Raw genomic sequence first — 16,964 nt, 5'->3', positions numbered from 1 at the left:
GAGGATTGGTATCGTATCTAGATGCTATGCAATGACAATAAATCAATAACTTCACCTTATTAAGATTGAACTCGAAGCGACTTTGGCCCCTTAATGGATTGTAAAATACATGTGCATTGTACAATAAATCTCGTTGGTAAGGCGTGTGTGCCTATATTGCCTATGGGATCTTGGCTGCAGATAGCATATCCAGTCTGATAAAAGAGAAAATTTTCGAGAAGTTCGCTCAGTTCTGCGCCACTTTTCGCCGTGATCTGATGGTGAATAAGGCAGGCAGTGAATCAAGCAACATGGGAGAGAACAATACGGATAACTTGGTGGGTGCCGCTCCGGAGTACACGGATCCAACAAACGGATTTAAGAGCACCATGCAGCTGATGACGGACACGCAGGATAGCGAAGACACGAGAATCGACTTGAATGAGAAGGACAGGTCACCCAAGCAGCTGCCCTGGTACTATGGGCCGGTGTATCTGCTGTTTTGGGTGGGTCTCTTCTTCGCCGTCGTCTATCCCCTCTTCAACCACCTGCCTACGGGGGTCAAAGTGGAGGAGGAGTCCGCCAAGGCAGGCAAATTTGTGGCACAACGAGCAGAGACCACTTTGCTAAAAATCGATCTGATGGGTCCAAAAATCGCTGGCGACTATGTTACCGAGGTACTCATGGTTCAGTTTCTCCTCGAAGAGATAGAAAAGGTGCGTCAGGAGATGCGACAGGATCTCTATGAGCTCGAAGTGGATGTGCAGAGGGCAGAAGGCGCCTTTCTCCACTGGCAGATGATAAACATGTACCAGGGCATCCAGAATGTGGTCGTCAAGCTGAGTGCCAAGAGCTCCAACAGCACATCCTACCTGCTAGTCAACAGCCACTACGATTCCAAGCCCAGCAGTGTGGGTAAGTCCGTCCTCTCACCCGGTTTACGAATACTCTTCGGTTTTGAAACTCGAAGCTCTTTCCTGCAGGCACCGGAGATGCTGAGTTCATGGTGGTGTCCATGCTGGAGGTGCTCCGCCTGATGGCCATATCTGACGACCCTTTCCTACATCCCATTGTCTTCCTCTTCAATGGGGCCGAGGAGCAACCGTTTCATGGCTCGCATGGATTCATCTCCCAGCACAAGTGGTCCGCCAACTGCAAGTAAGTGGAAGCACCACGGATCATACAGCACTATGACCACTACGATTTTTTGTATCTTCTCCTAGGGCTCTCATCAACTTGGATTCCGCTGGCTGTGGCGGTCGTGAGCTCCTCTTCCAGGGGGGTCCCAACCATCCGTGGCTAATGAAGGCAAGTCGATATCGTGAATATTATCTAAATTAGTGCTTGGCGAACTGGTTTAGTGGCCTTGTTTATCTAATCTGCACTTTATGCTCCTTCCAGTCTGCTCGCTTATCTAATGGAAACTGCGACCTTTTTTATTCCAGCATTACAAAAAGAGTGCCAAGCATCCGTTTGCTACCACAATGGCCGAGGAGGTCTTCCAGGCTGATCTCATACCCTCGGACACGGATTTCCGCATGTTCCATAACTTTGGACCAGTTCCAGGTGGGGTTTATTGAAAGATTGACACAAAATACATGAAACTTCATCGTATCCATGTTTCTGATCAGGTCTGGATTTGGCGGGCGTCTACAATGGCTTTGTATACCACACGAAATTCGATCGCTTCAGTGCGGTGTCCAGAGACTCGCTGCAGAACACTGGGGACAATGTTCTGTCCCTGGTACAGAGTATCTCCAATGCTGAGGAAATGTACGACACTGAGGTAATATTCACTTTCTGAGTAGCCTTTTATTGAAGCTATTCTAAGCACATTTTACCTATATTTTCAGGCACACTCTGAAGGCCATTCGGTGTTCTTCGACTATCTGGGCCTCTTCTTCGTGTACTACAAAGAGTCCACGGGCGTGGCACTTAACATTTGCTTCTCCCTGGCGGCAATAATTCTTGTCTGCCTCTCGCTGTGGCGCATGGCCAGGGTGACGGACCAAAAAATTGGCACCTATGCCGGCGCCTTTGGAATTATGTTTCTGCTGGCCATCCTGGGATTCCTTCTCGCCATGGGCTTCCCCCTGCTCATGTCCGTGTTTTATGACTCAAGCGATCGCACCATGACCTACTTTACAAACAGTTGGCTGGTCATCGGTCTGTTCATTTGCCCCTCCTTGATCGGCCTTGTTCTGCCGATGACGCTCTACCTGTCTCTTCGACCAAGCGTAAGTTGAGCAGAATAGTTTTAATTCTGTCACTAAACTCTTCCGATTTCTATTCCAGGAGAAGATCCCGCACACCTACCACCTGCAGATCGCGGGACACGCCTACTGCATCTTTTTGGTTGTACTCTGCATACTACTCACGGTGGCCAGCATTCGCACTGCCTACCTCTTATTGATTTGCATTTTCTTCTACGTGTGCGCTCTCATTATCAACCTGCTGAGTCGTCTCCATGATCGAGGTAAGTTGGCGGAGAGGAATCAAATCCCTTTGGAATTCTTTTAATATAACTCGTTTCTTTTCAAGGCTACCTTTGGTCCCTGGTTCTGGGCGCTTGCCAGATACTGCCGTATCTCTACTTCACCTACTTGTTCCATAGCTTCCTGGTCATCATCATACCCATGACCAGTCGCAAAGGCATGGAATCGAACCCGGACATGTTCGTTGCACTTCTGTCTGCCTTAGGTTCGATCTTGTCAATGATTTTTGTGGTAAGCAAGTGATGCCACCTCGTGAGGATTATAGACAGCATTTAAGCTATTTCCAGGCCCCTCTGATTAATCTGTTCCGACGACCCAAGAGCATGATAGGCGGCCTTGCGCTGGTTATGTTCATATTCTGCATGATCTCCGTCTCTGAAGTTGGATTTCCTTATCGGGCCAAAACAAATGTGATGCGTCTGCACTTTCTGGTGAGTCGGTAGCATCCCAATCGTTGCAACTCCCAACTCACCTGATCTGTCCTTTTCGATCGCTTTAGGAAGTGCATCGAAAGTTCTACGAGTACGATGGATCCCTTAGCCTGGAGGACAGCGGCTACTACTTTGACCTGCAGGACAGACGCCTGGAGGAGCCGCTGCGTGACAAGATCAACCTCACAGGATTCACGCGCCTCGACGAAGAATGCAAGAAGGAGATGAAGTGTGGCATGCCCTGCTTCAACCACCGCTGGTGTGCCGCCGTGGAAGATGCCCACTGGCTGCCCCGCGATGAGCTCGTCGAACTGCCCGATGTACCCACCGTGCTGGAGCTGCTGAACAAAACGGTTCTAGTGGGGGAGTTCGATATACGAGTTCGATACGACTTCAAAGTGTCGGGTCCGCCTAGGATGAGTCTGTTCGTGATGCCCCTTGATGGGGTGAAGATCCTAAAGTGGTCCTTCCTAATGGGAATGCTGGATAGCCCGGCCATCTACAAACCACCGTATCACATCTTCTTTGGCTACGGTAGCGACGACTCACCAGTTGAATTCTACTTCGAGCTGAGGGTTAGTATTGCAAAGATTCTTCCATCAGGTGAGAGTTCATCTAATACGGGGAACTTTCGCTTTCCAAATGTTTACAGAAAGACGATGCCAACTTTGACGTGCCCCTGTTTAAGCTGGGCGTCTCCGGGCATTACATGAGCCACCTCAACAAGCGGGATGCGGCCACCCAGAAGTTCCTGGATGATCTTCCCGATTTCGCCCATCCCATGGAGTGGCCGACCTCTTACGAGCGATATATATTCTGAGAATTCCTAGTGTATGGTTGTGCTATGTACATATGTATGAATAAACGATTAGTATAATAAAACGGAAACTGAATTGGAGACGATTACTTATTGGCCGTTGCCGTTCGGATGCGACACAATGAATCCATAAATCCGCTATTAACTGCTTTACGATATGGGGCGAAGTTGGGCGTTATGATTTCCCCTAATCGGCCTCACAAAATTCGTCACGTTCAAGTTTTGGAATCGATCTACATACGTACTCATGTACATATGTTCTGCGAAGTATTGCCAAGAGTTATATAGATTTTATATAGGTATGTTGATTAGTAATTGCGAAGCCATCAGGGCCATTAGGCCATAAATATCGAATATCTTTATACTATGCTGCCGATACCAATACTAAAACCATAAATGCAAAAAATACCATTTTAAAATAGGATGGCGATGGCAGACCAGACCCTTGTTAGTTGTACTCTGGCTGCAGGCAGAAATGGGCGCTCCAACGGATGGAAAGGTATCGGTATGCCTCCAGATTTTTCTGGAATTAGTCACAGAATGAGTAATATTTCTTTCCTTTTCTGCAGAGCATTCTGCCAACGAGCAACGGCTCAGGCTCTGCCAACCTGATCATAGAGCTCGAGGGGCGTGAACGTGCGGCCAAGCAGCTTCCCTGGTATTATGGCCCCACCTACCTCCTCTTCTGGGTGGGTCTTTTCTTCGCCGTGGTCATACCACTCTTCCAGGCGGTGCCTACGGCTCTGAAGATCGCCGAGGAGTCGGCCAGTCCGGGGAAATTCGTGGCCGAGCGAGCCCAGGGCATATTGCTGTCCATCAGCCAGATGGGGCCACGAGTCGTGGGCGACCATGTCAATGAGGTGACTATAGTGGAATATATGCTCGCCGAGATAGCAAAAGTCCGTTCGGCAATGCGCGACGATCTCTTCGATATGGAATGGGAAGTACAACGGGTCTCGGGGTCTTATCTTCACAATGGCTTGGTCAACCACTACCAAGGTGTGCAGAACGTGATCGTAAAGTTGAGCACGAGGACGTCCAACAGCTCCTCATATTTGCTGGTTAACAGTCACTACGACACCAAGCCAGGATCGCCGGGTAAGTGCAAGATATAGTCCTATCAGAGAGCAAAAGACATAATTCCTGACGGCCCAGGTGCCGGCGACGATGCCTACATGGTGGCTGTAATGCTGGAGGTGCTCCGACAGATGGCCATATCCGCTGATCTGTTCCTGCATCCCATTGTGTTCCTCTTCAATGGGGGCGAGGAACAGCCAATGCTGGGCTCCCACGGCTTCATCACACAGCACCGATGGTCCGCCAATTGCAAGTAAGTGGACAGACCGCCACCGGACTCTGAAGATTGCGACCAAAAAACAAAACACTTTTTTCCTAGAGCGCTGATTAACTTGGACGGCTCGGGCGGTCGTGAGCTGCTCTTCCAGGGCGGTCCCAATCACCCGTGGCTGATGGAAGTAAGTAACTTGCCTCATCCACCCGATGACTACTACTTGCTTTGTTCTACGAGTATTGCTTAGATATGAACGAAATCGGTATCGCCTGTCTGGCAGCCATTTTATCTAATCGGATTCTACTTTCAACCTTCAAAATATCGCTACAGCATTACAAAAAAAGTATCCCACACCCGTTTGCCACAACCACGGGCGAAGAGATATTCCAAGCTGGCCTAATACCTTCGGACACCGACTTCAGGATCTTCCGTGACTTTGGAGTTGTACCGGGTAAGTGACACGTACCTTTTTAATTTAGATCAATTTAGGAAATATCTTTTACTAGGCCTGGACATGGCTGGCATTTACAATGGATTCGTCTATCACACTGAGTTTGATCGGTACACCGTCATATCCGGCGGTGCCCTCCAGAGCACTGGGGACAATGTGCTGGCCCTAGTTCAAAGTATCTCCAATGCCCACGAGATGTATGACACGGAGGTAATCAATGCTCGATATCTCCTCATTTGATTACTTCTTTTCGGACACTCTTAACGCCGCACTGCTCTTTTCAGCCATACTCTGAGGGCCATTCGGTGTTTTTCGACTTTATTGGGCTCTTCTTCGTGTTCTACAAAGAGTCCACTGGCGTGGTACTCAACATCTGCTTTTCTATTGGGGCCATGCTGCTCGTCTGCCTCTCCCTGTGGCGCATGCGCAAGGTGTCGGGTCACGCCGTTGGAACCTTTGCCGGCGCGTTCGGAGTACAGTTCCTGTTGGCACTTGCCGGTGTCGTTCTGGCCCTGGCACTGCCCCTGATCATGTGCGTCTTGTACGATGCAGGAGATCGTACCCTGACTTACTTTAGCAACAGTTGGCTGGTCATCGGTCTCTTCATTTGCCCCTCGGTGATTGGCCTTATTCTGCCGCTGACCCTCTATCTGACTCTTCGGCCAAGTGTGAGTTGTCCAAAACAAGATACTCAGGGGACCACGACTAAAGCTCCCCATGATTGACACCCCTTGCAGGAGAAGATCACGCATGCCTACCACTTGCAGATCGCGGGGCATGCCTACTGCGTCCTCCTGGCGGTCCTGTGTCTGGTGACAACGGCTCTAAGCATCCGCAGTGCCTACTTATTCCTCATTTCTATCGTATTCTATGTGGGAGCTCTGATCATCAATCTGGTGACCCGTCTGCATTGCCGAGGTAACGTTAGTTACGATAATTATTTGTTGTCTCTGATGGGATGAGTATTTCTTTATTTCCAGGATACTACTGGTCCTTCGTGCTCGGAGCTAGCCAGCTGATGCCGTTCCTTTACCATGCCTATCTATTCCACACGTTTATCGTGATACTCATACCAATGGTCGGACGTTTTGGTGTCACAACCAATCCCGACACCATCATAGCGGTACTCTGTGCGTTCGGCACGATTCTGTCCTTGTCTTTTGCGGTAAGGAAGCAGAACTATCCCTCAACTTAAAGTAACTGAACGCCTTATGTGTGTAAGCAGGCTCCCCTCATAAATATGTTCCGGCGACCCAAGAGTATGCTCGGAGGCTTGGCGCTGGCGATGTTCGTGTTCTGCATGATCTCCGTTTCCGATGTTGGATTTCCCTACCGCCCAAAGACCAATGTGATGCGTGTAGATATGATGGTGAGTCGACTAATGTTTACCACGAAATGCCACCAACTGAACTGTTCTGTGGAGTAGCAAGTGCACCGCAGATTCTTCGAGCACGATGGATCCATGAGTTCGGAAAACAGCGGCTACTACCTGCACATGCTGGACAGGAACAAGGACGGGCCTCTCCACGACACGATGAACCTCACTGGCCTCACTCGCCTGGGCGAGGACTGTGACTCGGAGCTGATGTGCGGCATTCCCTGCTACCGTTGGTGCTCCGCTCGCAAAGAGGCGCGTTGGTTGCCACGGGAAGAGCCCGTGCAGTTGCCGTACCCCACTGTGCTGGAGCTGGTTAACAAGACTGTCCTGGCCAGGGGCGATCAGGCCCGCTTGGAATTCCGGCTGTCGGGGCCTCCCAACATGGGACTCTTCTTCAAGCCCCGCAGTGGAGTGAAGCTGCTGAGATGGTCATTTGCTCAGGGAATGCTGGACAACCCCGCCACGTATAGGCCGCCGCTGCAAGTCCAGATAACCTACGGCATAGACAGCACTCCCATTGAGTTCTACGTGGAACTATCGGTTGGTATTACTATTTATTACTACTTTACAGGGCAATGTCTGTCCGTCTCCATCTCAAACTATCCTAATAGAAGCTCTTTCAGAGTCTAAAGACTTCTAAAAGTAGTTTTATAGTTGATATATTAATATGATTCTCTATTATAATCAGGCTATCATTTCGAAGCCCCAGACTTTTCCGAGCATTCATTCCATCTTCATTCTGAATTGATTTTGCAGAAGGACAATGGAAATTTCGATGAACCCGTTTGCGAGCTTGGCGTCTCCGGGCACTACGTGGGTCCCAGGGTCGAGCGGGACGCTTTGAGCGAGCAGTTTTTGGCCACGCTGCCCGACTACACCTTCTCCATGCAGTGGCCGAGCAGCTACGCACGTTATATATACTAAGAATGTATTAATTTAAGCGCCAGATTAAGGAGATCTTGTATAAGTAAAAGTAAAGGTACCATGAGTGTGGGCCCAGACATTCACTTGCTCAACATTAAAAAGGCCGACTAGCATTGGAAGGGGAATGTGGAAGTGGAAGTGGAAGTGGAAGTGGGAGAAATGATGCATTTCAACACTTGACAGCCGCAAGACTAACACAACACGGGAGCGGAGATGGGGAATGAAGAGCAAACAAAGAACAATGGAAACATTTGCGCAAACATAGGCCCGGCCCGCTCGTACACACCTGTTGCATTCGGCCCTTGGCAGGAAAGGGGTTGGATCACGTATAAAAAGTGTGCCCTGGCCCACAGATAGACACACTTCGAGTTGAGCAGCCTCCAGCAGCATCACAACCAAGCAAGCCCCAAGCCCAAAACAAAACAAAAAATACAATATGAAGTTCTTCGCATTCGTCGCTGTCTTCGCTGCTGTCTTGTCGCTGGTCCGCGCCCAAACGGTGACAACAACTACAGGTGCGACAACACCGACATCGCCGACAACGCCTACATCGACAACCACCTACACCTACACGACGTCACCCACTTACACCACCCCCACCGTCACGGTCACATCAACAACCGCCAAGCCCTTCAAGCAGGCGCTCTTGTCGCTGCTGTTCAACAAGAAGTCCGGATAGAGACCTGCCACTCCGACCACCGATCCCGCCGATTAGTAGGACGCCAATGATTTGATTAGCCAAACAATAATAAAACCAACAAACAAACACAATCCAACACTTGAATACTTATTCCCCCATGGCCGAAAAGATGTTCTTTCACTGAGCGTAGCATCTCCGGTTCGGTTCTTTAGCTCTCTGGGATAACTGATATTTGCTCAAGTGTGGTGGGGCCTGGCCCATCACTAACCAAACGCCTTTCGGCCATTCGTAAAGACCAATCATGGGATAGAAATTGAGATGCATCTGTCTCCGCCAAAGGTCAAGCAGTACGAGCACTCGCACCGTTCAGTAAGTCAGTGAGCCAGTGAGCCAGTGAGCCAATGAGCCAATGAGCCAGACTTTATCATGGTCAGGTGGCCGTCATAGTTGTGTACATCATAATGATCATCGAAAATCGGACTCTGAATGCCACGCCATGGGTTAAATGTCTAATGATTAGCTGACAAATTGATATAAGCATTTAATGGTGCTGTCCTTGTCTGCGGCAGCGTGAGGATGAGGAGTTATGAATGCCACAAGCCGGCCACGACGGGTTTCATGTACAACACGACTCAAAATGATCGAAGCACCAACGCCCCCTGAATGCAGACACTGTACAGTGGGCTCAGCCATAGATGGATTTGAATTCTTTGGATTCTGTGTAACAAATTTAAAAGAATCGTAAGCGAGTTTTGTCCCAAATATATTCATCATATACCCTACTGTATGTTGGACGACACAGGCATCGACAGGTCATCATGTATACGAGTCATTCGACAAATTGCAGCAGCAAACACAATTTCAAATCTGTTGGGGCATCTTTGACGGGGGCCTTGCATGTGTAGTAGTGGGTGGACGCGAGCGATGGTTCACGAGCGCGCTATGGGAAGATGCAATCAGTGGCCAGGCTTCCGATCTGTGCGCCTTCAAAATGCTAGACACTTGCCCAGCTTTGGGCTGCAAATCTTTTGCCTCAGTGCTGCCGCTGCTGCTGCCGCTGCTGCTGCCGCTGCCCTCTGTATACTTCTATGGCTGTGTGCGGTAACTGTAAAGTTCAGGCCACAATGAGAGTCCCCAAGCTGGAGCCACTGAATCGAGCTTGGGTATAAATATGCAAACGGCTGGCAATGCTGGCCACAGTACCCAAACGAAGCTAGGCCGCAGCAGACGGTCGCAAAGGATCAGATCACAAATCAGAGGATACAAAATGCAATACAGAGTAAGTTCCTACCAGATTTTGTTGGCTTAATGGAGACTCAGTTGGTTCCGTTCCGCCGGCAGCTACTCATCGTCGTAGCCTTGCTGATGAGCTTGGCCCAGGCAAGACCACAGGGACCGTCCGGAGAACCCATACCCATTCTCAGGCAGGAGCAGGAGGTGAACTTCGATGGGTCCTACAAGTACTCCTATGAGACGGGCAACGGCATCAATGTCGAGGAGGAGGGCTACCTGAAGAACGCTGGCACCGACGATGCTGGACAGGTGAGTTCAGCTCAGTGAATCGTGCCCAGACAACTTGGCATTTGCTGGAGACCTGCACCTGCCCCTCGGGCAGCTAATTTGCCAAATGAACTCAAGCTAATTTTGATTTACATCTTGTGTGCCATTTGCAAAGGTCGCGCAGGGCTTCTTCTCCTACACCTCCCCGGAGGGCATACCCATTCGGATCACCTATCTGGCTGATGAGAATGGCTTCCAGCCGCAGGGCGATCATCTGCCCACGCCCCCACCAATCCCCCCGGCGATCCAGAAGGCACTCGCCTACCTGGCCACGGCGCCGCCGCCGCCTCAAGAGCAACCGTCTGGTGGATTTAACAACCGACGGGGCTAGACAATGTGGATCACCTACATATTCCCCTGTGTGACCAATAAATCGGGACACACAACAAGCGAACGTGGAAACGATAATAAATTGATTTAAATGAAACTGTTTGAACGATTTTATTGGTATACTAAAAACAGTTACTTAGTTGAATGAATAAGGGGCAGAACAATTAGTTGCTGGTACTTACCAGTTTTTAATTAAATGCGTACTAACCACAATTTATACCATCCCGAAAGTATGCCATTCCATTAGATTCAATAGTCTCCTGCAGAGGATTGCTATCATACACATTCACACAGCATACTTTCAGGCGAGACTCGGAGGCATCTCAATGAGAAACTACTGTTAGCTGGTAGCCTGTCCAAAATTATCTCCACGTGACCCCCCCAAAGAAATGACAATGTTTGGTTCAGCCTTTGGAGATGGCGAATCAAATCACTGCAATTAATCTGCATCAAGTGGCGGCATCCACTGTGCCGACTGCTTTCCAACAATTTACGAACTAATCGCATCGTAAACCCCGACGCTTAATTGATCAAGTCCCCCACCGGTCGGATCGGTGCCAATTAGGCACAGCAACAGTCGCACACTTGGCCCAGACCAGACCAGGCCGGACCGTGGGCACTTACAGAATAGAGCTCGATTCTTCTCCATGTGGGCGTAGTGCGGCGTACCAGCGAAAGATATAAAGCTGGGGACCACTGGCCAAAGCTTCTCATTGATCATCTTCAACCATGTGGCTGCGTATAACGGTAGGTTGGGTGCTTCACTCGGATCGAATGCCACGTCGGGTTTCTTACGGACTTCCTGTTGCAGATTGCTCTACTACTGGCCTGCTTGGCTGGAGCCCTGGCCCAAAGTGACGGAAGGTATCGGCCTCCTCCAGCTGCGGTGCGGGCGACTGCTGGCGACGGACGCTATAAAGGTGGTAACGACGGACGCTATACGGGCGCCAACGACGGACGCTATCGCGGAGGAAACGACGGACGCTACTCCGGCGCCAGCGATGGCCGCTATATACACGTGGACAACAAGTATGAGCATGACGATCGTGCCGGCGGGGCTTATACCGGAGACCGTAACCGCTATGTGGGCGACAAGAATACTGGCGGTGGAGCAGGCCGTGCTGGGGCAGGAGCAGGAGCAGGAGCAGGGTCAGGGGCTCGACCAGGCGGCGGGGCAGCTGGTGCGGCAGGCGCAGGAGCCACCAAAAAACCCCAGCCGCGACCCACCATACCTCCACCGCCAGCAGTCGTCGATGTGACCGCCAATTTGCCCAAGGGACGGGGCACAGGCGAAGGCGGCAATGGTTGGGCCATCATCCGACTGGAAGATGATGTCGAGCAAGATGGCTACCACTATCTGTGAGTATACTCGAACCAAGACTACAGCAGAGAATAAAATCGGGGATAATCCGATTCTCCCCCTAGCTATGAGACGGAGAACGGCATTCTGGCCGAGGAGAGCGGACGCATCGAGAAGCTGGCCGAGGATGATGGCCTGCGCTCGAAGGGCTTCTACGAGTACACTGGCGACGATGGCATACTCTACCGCGTGGACTACACGGCCGACGACAATGGTTTTGTGCCCAGTGCTGCTCACCTCCCAACACCTCCACCGCCGCCGCCCTATGTGGCCAAGCTGTTGGCCTACCTGGAGGAAAATGCCAAGAAGAAGAAATAGATATTGAATCGAAAGTGTGAAATGAAATCTAAGATTTGATAATAAACCGATGTGCCATAAGATTTGTTTATGGATTACAGCTAAAATAAGTGCTTTAAAACCGATTCCGGTTCCACATTACATTTATTTCACCAACTCCAATACATTTCATTTATCATTCATTTTACCGCAGAGTGGGCAGGATACGCTGTTGTATGTACTCCAGGACTTCGTTAATGGTCTCATGAATCTTGTCGGGCTGTCAATGAACCAAACTTTTAGTAGGACAAAGTGTGTACCCACATAACATAGACTTACATCCTGTTCGGAATTAATGTTGCTTTGAGGCTGAACCTCGTGCTGTTGCTGCTGCTGCTCCTCGCCTACCTCCACAGGTGGCTCACAGCTCACCTCTGAGCCTTCATCGGGTTGCTGGTAGTGATAGGGCTGTTCCGCCACTCCCGTCGCCTTCTCCGTCCCCGTTTCCCACAGCTTATTCTCGTTAACGTAGCTATATTTTTTCATATCCGGATGGGTCTCGTCGCCATCGCGCACCCATTCGAACTGGATGATCTGCCAGCCCGTGCCGTTGTAGTTGAAGTCGATCATGAAGCGCAGATGATCGCGGGGACCCAGGGCGAAGTTCTCGTTGGCCTCCTGTACACTGGCGGCCAGCTGCTCCTCGGCCTTTCGGAAGATGCTGCGCAGATCGGCGGAGTACGGCTGTCCCCGGTCCCCGTACCCGCCATCGTAGGGATTGTGCTCATGCCGGTACTTTCCGCTGTCGTCCGGCATATACCAGCCCGTGGCTCCGTGCAGCTCGGGAATGTACCGGCCCCGCTTGGGCGGCCTTGGTTCCAATTTTTCCTGGCCCCAGGAGCAGGTGATGGCCAGGCCGAGCAGCGCCAGAGCACTCAATGGCAGCGTTAAGCGTGTTTTCATGTCGACTACCTGATTACGTTTGATTCGACCCCAATGCATTCGCTGGCCATTTTAGTTTGGGTCTCCACGCCCGATAGCCGTTTGGCTAATAACACCCGAGGTTTATGTGCCAGATGGCATCGTTTAATTGGATTAAATATGGGCGGGACTGAACCCGAGCGTATTCGGCGGCAGATGATTCAGCAGCCACTGCCTGGCAATAAGTAGAAGCTCTTTGCATACTAACAAGTCATCAAATACTGTAGGCGACTAACTAAGCAACTCGTTTGCATTGGCAACAGCGGGTCGCTTTTAACCTTTCGGAGACCCAATGCATTGCAGCCCCCACCAAAACGGAGACGACCACTTCGGAATAGAGATCAAACTGTGTCAAAGCCATCAGTCCCAGATGTTGGACAGAATGCCACCGATGACCGACACAGGATAGGATTTCACAGGATACCACCAATTGAATAATTTATCAATTGAACACTTAACACATCCAACTCAACGCCTTTCCATTGATTAGCTTAGTGCTTATCATTCAACAGCTTTGTTCCTTCGAAAGCCATTCAACCGCATCACTTATCGATGATCGATTTGTCAGACATTTTGCCGTTTGTCTGGACTTTCGGCAAACCAAACCCAATAGGATCAAAGGTAATTAGTGTCGTTTAAATCAAATTTAAAACGCATTATAATTATAAAAAATGAGACGCTCGTTTGTCTTACTTAAAAGGCATTTATAACAACAGCAACAACTGTCAGTCCATCGAGCTGTGAGATCGGTCAACGGTTTAGGTTCGATATTCATTAATCACCTTGTCAGCCCATTGATTTGGGCAGTCATACCATTCATAACATCGTTGTAGATCCCATAGCCCGACAACTCTAGAATGTTGAGGCGGTTCCAGAAATCGAAAGCGACCACGCCCACGCCTGCTGCCAGACAAGGTTTCGTTTCCGTAGGCTGGGGTCTTGACTTGAACTCTTAACTTGATTGAACCTTGCAAATATTTCAAATACCTGATCGTGGTAAGGAAGTGAATGATGATTGGGTGCCGTGAATCATGAGGTCGTAGAACCTACGTAGAATCATCACGGATTACTCACTTATAAGTGATTCCGTACGATCGATGGATCGCTTGCAGGAATGTGTATGTATTCTATTAAAACTGCAACAACAGGTTAGCTTTTATCTCTCTCTCTTTCTCTCTTTGAGATCTGGAATTGTGGCGGGACTTTAAATTATTCGCTGGAGATAAATAAAGAAAGACTGCCCCTGGCACTGAGTCGCCAGAAACGCGTAATTTGGTGTTTTGCATGCAATTAATTAATTTCACAAAATGTTCGCTTGCATGTTCATGCCTGCACCTCCCCACTGCCCCTCTGCCCCACATGGCCCGCGGAGCGTCCTTGGGGGGGGGGAAATTTATGAGAGTGCCGAAAAGTATCACCGCTTAAGGCTGACAATTGGCAGGATATGGCCGTTTACTCGTAAATTGAACTCAACTTAGTTGCCAGCAGACGGCGCCTAAAGTAAAATATTTAACGACAGTTCTGCGGTCAGCGTTAACGTTAACCCATTCGAAAGAGGCTCAGCCAGCGGAACTAGAGATTTCTGGGGAAGTTTATACAAGATTGAGATTCCATTGGCATGATGTCATACCGGGGGCGATTGTGAAATAAAAACACATTTCTCTTCTTCGCACTTGTCGGGCTGGAAATTTATTTATATGCGATTTTTCCATTTTATATAAATTTATTTAATGCGCTTTTTGTCCAAACGACAAGAGCGATGTAAAAATTGAAGGCACCCAAAACATGAATGCGTATTTTATTTAGCACCTTTAGATTATTTTGCTGGGGTCCGACAATGCGAAGGGGACTGATCAATAATTTAGGAGAGGAGCTTTGAACTCGCTTGCAATTTGGGTCCCTCCTGCAGGTAGTCCCAGTCACAGTCCCAGTCCCAGTCCCAGGTGTCAGGTTGAAGATCCCACATATCACATATCACGAATACCAGACTGAAGAGGCATCAACTCGTATCCAATTACGCCTCATTGTGGCTGGTAATTTGTTTCATTGTTCTGGAGTCTGCTCCAATTGCAGTTTGTCAATAAGCCTGATTTTTTTGGGTGGCTTTGCCTCGGACCTACAGCAAAATGGCGCTTTGTAAATTAATTCGTTGGGCGAAACAAATGCCAGCAATTAATGGCACAAATCGTTTGTATTTAATGGGATCGATTAAAATGTGAATGCTCCGTGTGCTACCAAAAACCATCCATCTATTCTGGCATTCGGTGGCCAAACTGGCTTCAGAATCCACCAATATTTATAGACATTCCATTTTGATTTATACCGCCCCGTGATGCCTCAGAACATACTAATTAAACCAAAAAGAGAGCAAATGATAAATAAGCAACAAAAATTGAGAAAAAATCAAACCTAAATAAAAAAGGAGAGGAGTCGCATTGACAGTCCCAGTGTGTGTGAAAACCCACGCAAAGTCGGGGGTAATTTATGGACAGAAATACAATGCCAGCCTATAAAGATTTCATTTGTTTTGCACGAAATGCTAAAGGCTGTCTGTCCAAAAGGCCGACTTAGAGGGGGTGAAAATACGCGTAAATCATATGTGGGGAGCGCAGTCTCTGGAACGGGAACGGGAACAGGAATGGGAATGGAACTGAACAATGCTGTCATTATAATCCAATTAAATTCCACTGGTAAACCCCGGGCTTGGCCAAGGGATAAAGTGCTCAAACAATCGATAGGAATCGATGAGCGCAAATACATACATATTCGTATCTGCGACGCATTGGAATGGCAAAAGAAGAGGCGTCGATCGCATTCTTGATAAGAGCTGTCCGCCTCCCAATACAGAGAGCGAAAGAAAGACAAAGAAGCAAACAACGGTGCATAATGAAACATCTGTTATCTGGAAGCATTTGGAGAGAGAGGAACGGGGAGTGGAAGCAGTTGCTCAAGGTTTATTCGAATAATCCAATGAAATTTCATGCATACCCAGTATGTTTATTTCATTTCACTTCAATTGTAATGCTGCAGAGCACTCGGTGATATGAGAACGCCCTCCAAAAAAAATAAAACTTTTGTCGGTTGAGATTAACTTTAGTTGATCAGTGACTGCTCCAGAAGGGTGCGTATTACTCATAAATTATCTTTTTTTAAACATACGAGACTTTCCTTTCCCACTGTGCCTCCAGTTCTCTTCGGGCCCTCGAAGCGCAAAGCTTGTATCGGAAACGCAAGCGCAAACGACTTCGGAAGCAGAGTTACTCGTATTCTATCCCCGGAAATAATGGGCATCGGAACCAAGCTCTGGCCGACTGTGGGAACAGTGGTTTTCCTAATCGGAAGCGTGGCAGTCGGCGAGATTCTCAAGTGTTACCAGTGCAACGAGGCGGATCAGACGTGCGGCGGCCCGCAAAAGCCCCTCGGACACATTGGAGAGTGCCCCCACTCAACCATGTGCTCGAAAACCGTATTCACCATGAGCCTGCTGGAGGGAAACCAGTGGATCAAGACGATGCGGGGATGTGCCCAGCAACTGAGCACCACACACGTCTTCGTCAACAAGTCGTGGGAGGAGAAGTCCGTCGTGGAGGAGCCGTACGAAGAGGGCTGCATCGAGGAGAAGGTGAACTTCAGGAACACCGTTCTGCTCTGCCACTGCCGCGGACACTTGTGCAACGCATCGAGCAGTCCCGCACTTGACGGCCGAATGCTGCCGCTGATCCTCATAGGCTTCATCTGGTACTGGAGCTATAGGAAATTACACATGTGATCGCCTACTAGTCGGGGGCACTTTTTGGGGAGTGCCCGTGTTGATACTTCCTGCTCTCTAAGCCGACTCAAATTGTTTGAAATTAGTTTTAAGCAGATTAAAGATTTATGTGCGACACTTTCCGGAGGAGAGATGCCTCGTCAATGAAATAAAACACACTCAAACTTGTTCTGACATTGGATATGGATCGTAAATACTTGAATTCAGCGGAGATTAACATCCAACCGAGCCCATCAAAGCCGATCCTACCTGGCCGTGTGATGTGATAGTGACGCATCGTAT

At 49.2% G+C, this 16,964-nt stretch overlaps 7 protein-coding genes across 8 annotated transcripts; 6 read left to right on the top strand and 1 right to left on the bottom strand.

Moving 5' to 3' along the window:
* Positions 1–188: 188 nt before the first annotated feature.
* Positions 189–3,810, top strand: LOC108158930 (endoplasmic reticulum metallopeptidase 1). Its single transcript, XM_017291736.2, has 11 exons — positions 189–894; positions 963–1,137; positions 1,203–1,287; positions 1,425–1,545; positions 1,611–1,765; positions 1,833–2,216; positions 2,275–2,455; positions 2,521–2,705; positions 2,762–2,905; positions 2,974–3,480; positions 3,558–3,810. The coding sequence occupies exons 1-11, from the start codon at positions 258–260 to the stop codon at positions 3,723–3,725; spliced, it is 2,742 nt and encodes a 913-aa protein (XP_017147225.1). The 5' UTR covers positions 189–257; the 3' UTR covers positions 3,726–3,810.
* Positions 3,811–4,156: 346 nt separating this feature from the next.
* On the top strand, positions 4,157–7,954 carry LOC108158927 (endoplasmic reticulum metallopeptidase 1). Of its 2 annotated transcripts, none has more exons than XM_017291731.2 (12): positions 4,157–4,221; positions 4,292–4,820; positions 4,878–5,052; positions 5,119–5,197; positions 5,344–5,464; positions 5,520–5,674; positions 5,749–6,132; positions 6,202–6,382; positions 6,445–6,629; positions 6,690–6,833; positions 6,891–7,382; positions 7,599–7,954. In XM_017291731.2, exons 1-12 carry the CDS (start codon positions 4,198–4,200, stop codon positions 7,764–7,766), a joined length of 2,637 nt encoding a protein of 878 aa, XP_017147220.1. In that variant the 5' UTR covers positions 4,157–4,197; the 3' UTR covers positions 7,767–7,954. The 2 variants fall into 2 exon arrangements, with proteins under 2 accessions (XP_017147220.1, XP_017147219.1); XM_017291730.2 differs by having other exon boundaries at positions 4,181–4,227.
* Positions 7,955–8,112: 158 nt separating this feature from the next.
* Positions 8,113–8,537, top strand: LOC108158932 (integumentary mucin C.1). The gene has a single exon (XM_017291738.2). It carries the CDS (start codon positions 8,203–8,205, stop codon positions 8,443–8,445), a length of 243 nt encoding a protein of 80 aa, XP_017147227.1. The 5' UTR covers positions 8,113–8,202; the 3' UTR covers positions 8,446–8,537.
* A 1,052-nt stretch (positions 8,538–9,589) lies between these two features.
* On the top strand, positions 9,590–10,393 carry LOC108158931 (endocuticle structural glycoprotein ABD-4). The gene is made up of 3 exons (XM_017291737.2): positions 9,590–9,685; positions 9,748–9,948; positions 10,082–10,393. The coding sequence occupies exons 1-3, from the start codon at positions 9,674–9,676 to the stop codon at positions 10,295–10,297; spliced, it is 429 nt and encodes a 142-aa protein (XP_017147226.1). The 5' UTR covers positions 9,590–9,673; the 3' UTR covers positions 10,298–10,393.
* Positions 10,394–10,932: 539 nt separating this feature from the next.
* On the top strand, positions 10,933–12,063 carry LOC108160569 (larval cuticle protein LCP-30). The gene is made up of 3 exons (XM_017294653.2): positions 10,933–11,043; positions 11,108–11,655; positions 11,722–12,063. The coding sequence occupies exons 1-3, from the start codon at positions 11,026–11,028 to the stop codon at positions 11,972–11,974; spliced, it is 819 nt and encodes a 272-aa protein (XP_017150142.1). The 5' UTR covers positions 10,933–11,025; the 3' UTR covers positions 11,975–12,063.
* Positions 12,064–12,082: 19 nt separating this feature from the next.
* On the bottom strand, positions 12,083–12,926 carry LOC108160570. Its single transcript, XM_017294654.2, has 2 exons — positions 12,272–12,926; positions 12,083–12,212 (listed from the first exon to the last, which is right to left on the bottom strand). The coding sequence occupies exons 1-2, from the start codon at positions 12,893–12,895 to the stop codon at positions 12,138–12,140; spliced, it is 699 nt and encodes a 232-aa protein (XP_017150143.1). The 5' UTR covers positions 12,896–12,926; the 3' UTR covers positions 12,083–12,137.
* Positions 12,927–15,838: 2,912 nt separating this feature from the next.
* LOC108160571 lies at positions 15,839–16,840 on the top strand. Its single transcript, XM_017294656.2, has 2 exons — positions 15,839–16,034; positions 16,102–16,840. The coding sequence occupies exon 2, from the start codon at positions 16,197–16,199 to the stop codon at positions 16,680–16,682; it is 486 nt and encodes a 161-aa protein (XP_017150145.1). The 5' UTR covers positions 15,839–16,034; positions 16,102–16,196; the 3' UTR covers positions 16,683–16,840.
* Positions 16,841–16,964: the final 124 nt, after the last annotated feature.

This window comes from Drosophila miranda, chromosome 3, assembly GCF_003369915.1.
Source record: "Drosophila miranda strain MSH22 chromosome 3, D.miranda_PacBio2.1, whole genome shotgun sequence".
In the NCBI taxonomy this organism is placed as follows: domain Eukaryota; kingdom Metazoa; phylum Arthropoda; class Insecta; order Diptera; family Drosophilidae; genus Drosophila; species Drosophila miranda.
Note: the sequence above shows the minus strand (reverse complement) of the source record. Positions and strands in the feature narration are given on the sequence as shown.

Coding starts and splice junctions, on each gene's coding strand:
- LOC108160570 (XM_017294654.2), bottom strand. CDS start 12,895: ATGAAAACACGCTTAACGCTGCCATTGAGTGCTCTGGCGCTGCTCGGC. Junction 12,213..12,271: donor ACATTAATTCCGAACAGGAT/GTAAGTCTATGT, acceptor GTTCATTGACAG/CCCGACAAGATTCATGAGAC.
- LOC108158927 (XM_017291730.2), top strand. CDS start 4,198: ATGGGCGCTCCAACGGATGGAAAGGTATCG. Junction 4,821..4,877: donor CACCAAGCCAGGATCGCCGG/GTAAGTGCAAGA, acceptor CTGACGGCCCAG/GTGCCGGCGACGATGCCTAC. Junction 5,675..5,748: donor ACGAGATGTATGACACGGAG/GTAATCAATGCT, acceptor TGCTCTTTTCAG/CCATACTCTGAGGGCCATTC.
- LOC108160571 (XM_017294656.2), top strand. CDS start 16,197: ATGGGCATCGGAACCAAGCTCTGGCCGACTGTGGGAACAGTGGTTTTC.
- LOC108158930 (XM_017291736.2), top strand. CDS start 258: ATGGTGAATAAGGCAGGCAGTGAATCAAGCAACATGGGAGAGAACAAT. Junction 895..962: donor TTCCAAGCCCAGCAGTGTGG/GTAAGTCCGTCC, acceptor TCTTTCCTGCAG/GCACCGGAGATGCTGAGTTC. Junction 2,217..2,274: donor ACCTGTCTCTTCGACCAAGC/GTAAGTTGAGCA, acceptor TTTCTATTCCAG/GAGAAGATCCCGCACACCTA.
- LOC108160569 (XM_017294653.2), top strand. Junction 11,656..11,721: donor CAAGATGGCTACCACTATCT/GTGAGTATACTC, acceptor TTCTCCCCCTAG/CTATGAGACGGAGAACGGCA.
- LOC108158931 (XM_017291737.2), top strand. Junction 9,949..10,081: donor GCACCGACGATGCTGGACAG/GTGAGTTCAGCT, acceptor CCATTTGCAAAG/GTCGCGCAGGGCTTCTTCTC.
- LOC108158932 (XM_017291738.2), top strand. CDS start 8,203: ATGAAGTTCTTCGCATTCGTCGCTGTCTTCGCTGCTGTCTTGTCGCTG.